Raw genomic sequence first — 7847 nt, forward strand, 5'->3', positions numbered from 1 at the left:
CTCCTGCCATTTTTTAAATGGATTCAGCTTCTTCATTTTGGGGCCTAAGGATCTGAAATTTGGTATGGAGGTACAGTGGGCAAATACCCTTAGGCGTTTTTTAAATTTTTGTGATACAGGCTTTTAGTAATGGTTTTATTTGAGTTTTTTGGCTGTATTATAGCAAATGTATTACTGTGTCAGTGGGCAGTGTTAACCACATTTGGCATGAGTCATCACAATGGAATGCAGGGCATCAACCATAGGCATGCAGCTTTCCTCTCTTCTTCTTGCTGATTGGCTGTTGGGATTTAACTTGATTAACACCTGCACAGACCATTTCCACCTGCACAGAGCATTTCTTGCTGATTGGCTGTTGGGATTTAACTTGATTAACACCTGCACAGACCATTTCCATACTGACAGTATGTCTGTATTCAAGTGTTTTGGTAGGTATTTCAAGCTTTCCTGCTCCAGCATTGGAATGCGGGGCATGAACGTTTTTTTTTTTGAAAATCAACAGTTTGCATTATGCAATTAAAAATCCTAACCAATAATGTAGGGAATAGCTAGCCAACTGTTGTAGTCTTAGTTGTATGTTACTTCATATTATAGTTATATCAATGTAAAGCATTGTTTTCCCTTGTGTTTCTCATTCTTTCCCTGCCATGTCGTAAAATGTGGTGAAGCCATCGCTGTATTTGCTCCAAAGCAAATATTGGCCTTTCTAGTTATAATTGCACTGTATTCCGTAAAATTGCACTGTATTCCGTAAAATTGCACTGTATTCCGTAAAGTTGCACTGTATACTAATACGACTGCACTGTATTCCGTAAAATTGCACTGTATACTCTGGCACCCCTGATTTCATTCTATTGGGATTGGGGCCTTAATTAAACACTTCATGTCAGAGATTTGCCCCAATTATCAATGGACACGCAGCGTGTTCTTCTGATGTTGAAAACTGACAAAATGTAGTAGTAGGATGCTACTTGAAACGTCTGACAGTTTTCAAAATCTATCCAATTGCTTGGGTAACGGTTTTCTTAAACACTTCATGTCATTACCTGCCAATATGCTGGATACGGCTAATCTCCAAGCAGATCTTTTGGTGGTCAAAGATAGTATCCAACACGCGGACAGTATCCAGCCGGCCGACAGTATCCGATGGGCCGGCTGTCAGAAAAAAAAGGGGCATAGAAAAAGGTCACAATCTTCCCATTCAACCTCTGCTTGGAGAGTAGGATACGGCAACAATTTATTCGTGCACACGCAGCGGGTCTTTTGTGGCCGTTGGTGTGTTTTTCTTTGCGCTCACGAACGTTAACGACTCTCAGTGTGACGGCATCAACAGATTGCCTGTAGGCATCACGACTCCGATCCCTGCCAACACGCGTGGTTACTAAATATAATGTTGTACATCAGCGCTGACATAACGTTATACACCTACGCAGATATAACGTTATAGGTCATGCCTTCAAATATCAGAGTTATCCACCAAGAATTGAGGTGTTCAAAAACTCATATTTCCCCAGAACTATCGTAGACTGGAACTCGTTGCCACGTGCCCTGCAGAGTTGGGGCATCATCAAAAGAAAGCTTTAAACAACTCCTGCAATCAAATGTGCAAAGGTTTAGTGTAACAAGTCGTTCGGTGTGATATAGCTAGCTGCCGCCGCGCCGCGTGCCTGTGAAGCTGGTGTGATACGCCGAATGGCGGTTATCATGACTGGCTATACTGATACAGATACGGCATCGACAGATTGCCTGGAGGCATCACGACTTCAAACGCGTGGTTACTAAATATAACGTTATACACCAGCGCTGATATAACGTTATCGGTCTCATTTATGTAACAAATCGTATTATTAGTAGCCTCCGTAGCAGGCTTATAGAATTGGGGGTTTGGTGGTCTTCGGCTGTTTTCTGATTTAGCCCAGTTCTATAAACGGGGGTAATTCAACCAGGCCGGCTATGTTGTCTATATGCAATCAGAAATGTTCATCAAAATACGTATGTTTCTGTCTGCCGAAATGACTGGATGATGTTGAGGCGAATTGGTAGCACGGAACAAAACGCTGTTGCTTGTCAACAGCGACGTGTTGCGGCTGACAGGGGTACTGCACGCATGATATATGTACCTTTTGTCCCTGTTTCACAGCTTTGTAGTTTCTGAATGCTATAATTCCTGCATTACATTTTCTACGTGTACTAAGTATTTGAGATATTAGTATTTCATGTATGGGATACCTGAAAATCAGATCAATGGATCTGAGGTATTCCCTGGTAAAATAAATAAACTTGAAACTTGAGATGTACCTTGCACTGTCAATTTCGTCCATAATGTCCCAAATTATGATACTGCGTAAAGTACCACTGTATATTGTACATAGAGCATACACACAGTCATCAGACCTTTAGATAGCCTTGTAACGTCTTTTTATCACAGATATTGCGTTTGTCAGGTTAGTAGCACAGCCCGTCTCCGTATTTACAATAACCTCCCTGTCTTGTATAATTTGTATAACCCACGCAAGAGCGCCCCCTGTTAACGCATTTTAACGAGCATTGTAGCCGCTCTTACTGTATATTGTCCAGTTATCAGGGAATATAAACCTTCAAGATTGCTTCCTGCTACTTCGGCAGCCCTGGCTGTATCTTATCCCTTTATACAGCCTAATAAAATAAATCAAATCCCTCTCAAATAGAACTAATGAAGAGCTGTATAGTCTACATGCAGTATTACCGGCAACTCTTCCATATACCAACCATTTATTGCACGAGAGTGTCACTTTTTATCTAAGTCTTCCTGATACGACAGAGCATACAGATGTGAATGGGTCTCATATTGCAGCATCTTGTTGACATCGTCAGCCCGAACACAAGAAAAAAAGGGCCGTTCACGGTCTGTGGTAATGTCCGGTCTGAAAGTTGTGATGATGAACCGACAATCTGGCAACCCAAGGACTTGGATAACCATGTTGTAAGCCGTGTAGTTTGCTCGATCCCTTCCCATTAGCAGCTAATATGATTAGCAATCCATGTACAGTTGATGGCCAGAAAATGGAGTATTGACCTCAGCATCTTCGTCGATGCCTCAATGAGCAACCTGACCACATTGCGTTTTAATCTCCAAGCAGATTCTAAGGTGGCAACTCAATATCCATTGGCCAAGCAGTGTCCAGTAGACACCAAAGATATGCTATTACACTGTTGTCCAATGGGTGGTGCCTTGCCACCGAAGAATCTGCTTGAAGATGGCTAATATAATGGAGATTACTTGTCCAAAGGATAAGAATGGTGCTTGTCCAATAGATGGTGTCTTGCCACCCTAGGATCTTCTTGGAGACTGCTAATGTAATGGACACTGCATGTTGTCCAATGGATGGTGTCTAGGCATCATTGGAATCTGCTTGTCTAATGCAATGTGCACTGCTTGTCCAGTGGATACTGCCTTGGCACCGTAGGATGTGCTTAGAAATGGCCAGTGGACACTCCTCTGACCAATGGATACTGCCTGGCCACCGTAGGATCTGCTTGGAGTTGGTTAATGCAATGGGCACTACTTGTCCAATGGATACTGCCTTGCAACCATAGGATCTGCTTTGAGATGACCAGTGGACACTCCTCTGGCCAATGGATACTGCCTTGCCACCGTAGGATCTGCTTAGAGATTTAATAATCGCATCCAGTTTATTCCGAGAGGCTGTGGCCCGCGCTATTTTGAGCTGGTGTACTTGGTGACGGCCTTGGTGCCCTCGCTGACTGCGTGCTTGGCCAGCTCGCCCGGCAGCAGGAGTCTGACGGCGGTCTGAATCTCGCGGCTGGTGATGGTGGACCGTTTGTTGTACTGCGCCAGGCGGGAAGCCTCCGAGGCGATCCGCTCGAAGATGTCGTTCACGAAAGAGTTCATGATGTTCATGGCCTTACTGGAGATGCCCGTGTCAGGGTGAACCTGGGAAGCAGAAAGAGCTAGATGAGAACGAAGATAAAGAAACTATGGGCGGTCGATTGCCTCTAAGGTCTCTGCACAAAGAGTCGAATTTGCATGGCTAAATAGACTGAATAGCAATAGAACAACGACTGCATATAGTAAGCATAGAAATCTATGTTATGATATGACTATCTAAGTGGACATGCTATTGCCATCGTGGACATGTGTCAGGATGAACCTACACAGATACAGTTAAAGAAAGACTGAAATTAATTTCAAAGCAGATTCTCTGGGGGCTATGTCACCACTGAATCTTCCATTTACATCTCTCCTCTCTCTTTCTAAAACAAGAGTATAAGAATTCGCCGCAAACCTATCTAGAGGTAGGAGTATAGTATAGCCTCTTGTATACAAAGGAAAATAAATCCAAGGACTTCCTGATCTAACTATATGTCCGTATACTGATAATTCATCTACAGACACACGCTAGCTACAGCTAAGCGATCATGAAAGACGTCTGAATGCATGTTGACTGCAGTGTGCCTTTCAGGATACGTTAGTCATAAGAATGTCTTTTGCGTACTGTCTACAATGTGCTGCATCCACATAGGAGGAAAATCAATATATGCCTGCAGTGTGTCAGAACGGATGGCGGATTCCATGCAAAAATCGTTACTGTGTACTGTCATTATTGTTCGTACTTGGTTTCTACTGCTGTGTTATATTTCGGTAGTCAAAACGAATCCATCAATAGACAGACAATAATGATGACATTAGCGAGTCCTGGACAAGAGAGTACAAGGTGGCAGACTTTTTATGTTTACATTCGCAGAAGGAAACATATTGTTTTGCTCTTTTCCTTCCTCTTTTCCTCCAAACGAATAAAATCAATGCCTAGACCTGGACTAGACGTCTGTCACCATGATAACTAGCATTGCACATTATGTAGCAGGACAGAGGTAGAGTGGCTGCTGGCCATATATTACATGTAAATGTGCTTGAGTAACAGAGCAGTAGTTTGTTAGACTAGACCAATTGTGAAGGTACACATTATGCATTTGCTTTGCAAATGTTACTTTTCTAGATTATCTACTAAATTCCAGCTGGAGTAATTCAGTTGAACCCTGAGCGTACCTGTTTCAAGACTTTGTAGATGTAGACTGAGTATGTCTCCTTCCTCTTCCGCTTTTTTCTCCTCTCCATGGACCCGGCCATCCTGGACTTTCCCGCCTTTTTCTCACCCTTCTTACTGATCCCCGGAGCCATGGCGCTGATTGGTCAGTTCCGGTTCAGGAGCACTGTGATTGGTCAGAATCAATTATTTTGTGTTACAATTGTTGATATGCATTATTGAAAAAAATGACTGTCAATTTTGGTCAGGGAGTGTAAAGGGCATTCCTGTTTCTCATTACCTTTTTATAAAGTTGAAATAGATAAATAAATGACAATACCTCATCGGAATTACCATCGAACACTGTCCCTTATCTCTGATATTAAGGTATATACTGTATACTTACTGTTAATCAAAATTTGCAAAATTTTCTCAAGTATTGGCTTTGATAAAGTGCCTCTTGACTTCCTGCAGTATATTAAATGATAAAACCGTATAATTTTGTCACTGAAACCGCCAGCAATGTGGATTAATTTGCGTACGTAGCTTGTAAAGCAAACACCAAGGACTACTAATGAAACAAAATGCCCCCATATTGAAACCGCAATAATGTGTATCATGTGTATTATTTGATTGTTGTGATTTGTCTTGATTATTATGTCATACCCTGCATCAATTCAGCCGTATAAAGGCTGCGACTGCACGGGTACAGTTTGGACAATAAAAACCATTAAAAAAAGAAAGTCTTTTCAAACTGGATAGATTTTTGATTAGCTGATTAAAAATCTATCCAGTGTGAAAAGACTAAATTACTTTCTTACGGTTACTACGTACCCTGGATGAGTAATCTTCAGCAATGCCTCCATATAGAACACCAAAAATTACCAACGATTACAATAATAATTCATAGCATTGCAGCATAGCAACACCATCATCACCAGTGTCATTATCAATCCCAACAGCCATATTGCAACTGCAATGGCGTCGGGTGATACTCACACACACAGGGCACGGCCCCTTCTCAAATTACCAATAAAAACAGAACAGAGCAGCAACCAAAGCAGATCCATTTTCAGGGCACTGTCCTCGGACCCACCTCTGAAAATTGACGAGGGAGGGGGGCACCTAGCCTCCGTAGCAGGCTTATAGAACTGGGGGGTTGGTGGTCTTCGGCTGTTTTCTGATTAGCCCAAATCTTTAACAAAACGGGGGTTAATTCAACCAGGCCGGCTATGTTGTCTATATGCAATCAGAAAATAGCACATAAAAGCTCCCAAAGACCCCGAAGACCCCCCAAACCCCCACTTTTTGGAATGCTATGGAGGCTAGGGGGCACCGTACAGCATGTGAACAATGAACAGCTCTGTGATATACTAGAAGATTCCGAAATAATTACGTCATGCGCCTACCTGTCAGCTGGTAGATGACAAGACGTCCGAACGGTTATCTTCTGTCGTCATTTACCTAAAAATAAACTCGAATTTGACCTTATGAACCTGACAGACCCGGGATGTGGCGTATTCAGATTTTGACACATGTGTGATACATCACCGGGTAGCTTAAATACTTGCCCGGACTGACAATTAGGTGAACGATGATGTAATAGTATAAGACCTAAGCATCACCGATGAATACAGGCCGACCCCGGCCCTGCATCAAATCTACGTCTACAAGTTGGAACCCTTCCAAGATCCAACTGGTCGGTAGGAAAATAGACGCCACCACAATCGTTCTGAGCCCAGAATTAAAACCAAAAGTAGAAGGTCTTCGATGATGTATAAGATGGTGATGATGTATAAGATGATAATAATAACCAGGTTTCTAGAACATAGACGACCCAGTTCTGTTGCATCTGAGGTGTCACAGCACATCCACATAGAGTCACCGGGACACACAGTGGATCTGGAGGGGGTCAGAATCTTGGATACCGAACAGGATTACTTCAAGAGAGGCATAAAAGAGGCCATATACATCAGGGCACTTCAACCATCGCTCAACCGGGACGGGGGGCGATATCGACTTCAGACAACCTTTGACCCTTTGCTGACGTCACACGTGGGAAAAATCACGTGTCCACAGCATTTGGGTCAGATAGCTGAGGAAGACTGAGTGATTCAGTCGAAAATTTCTGGAGAGTCAAATTTTGAGTTGGAGAACAGTTTTTCATAATGTAATTTACCAACTCAGATGAACTTTCATGCTGATGTATAAGATGATGTATAAGACCTAAGCATCACCGACAAACACACAGGCCTACCCCTGCATCAAATATACTACAACCTGGCACCCTTCCAACGAGTCGATAGGAAAATAGACGTCACCACAATCGTCCTCATATATGTAACAGTGGGGGGTTCATAGGCGCTACCAACTGACCCGGCCGATGGGTCTAGACCTTTTCGGCCGAGTGGTTAGAGCGTCGGAGTCTGAAGCTGGTACCCCCCCACTGTCACATATATATATAGTATGTCTAGGATGTAAAATATTTAACGTAGAAGGTCTTCGATTTTAATGATTGGAACTTCGAAAGCCATTAAAAAGAAATGCCGATTAACTAATAATGGATCAGGCTTTTATTGTGCCCTATTTGGGCCCCAGGTTGCCTCCCCCCAACCAATCGTCCCTCGTTGGCCTCTATTGGCTCTAGAAGTTTCGATCGTCATGCGTGACCCTCGTCATCGAACGTTGCCAAATACGTCCCGCCAGGGACAGAAATATCCGGGAAGCTACCAACTCATTCCAGGAACGTACTACGTGTGCGGTCTAAGGTACAGAGATGTCTCCACCTACATCTCCCGATCTGTAGCCTGGTATCCAGTCTTA

At 43.1% G+C, this 7847-nt stretch overlaps 1 protein-coding gene across 1 annotated transcript; it reads right to left on the minus strand.

Annotated features, from left to right (window-relative positions):
• Window positions 1-3697: 3697 nt before the first annotated feature.
• Window positions 3698-5202, minus strand: LOC109462747 (histone H2B, gonadal-like). The gene is made up of 2 exons (XM_019759323.1): window positions 5048-5202; window positions 3698-3934 (listed from the first exon to the last, which is right to left on the minus strand). The coding sequence occupies exons 1-2, from the start codon at window positions 5177-5179 to the stop codon at window positions 3698-3700; spliced, it is 369 nt and encodes a 122-aa protein (XP_019614882.1). The 5' UTR covers window positions 5180-5202.
• Between the last annotated feature and the right edge of the window lie 2645 nt (window positions 5203-7847).

The sequence above is a fragment of the Branchiostoma belcheri genome, unplaced genomic scaffold (assembly GCF_001625305.1).
Source record: "Branchiostoma belcheri isolate BF01 breed outbred unplaced genomic scaffold, Haploidv18h27 scaffold12, whole genome shotgun sequence".
In the NCBI taxonomy this organism is placed as follows: Eukaryota; Metazoa; Chordata; class Leptocardii; order Amphioxiformes; family Branchiostomatidae; genus Branchiostoma; species Branchiostoma belcheri.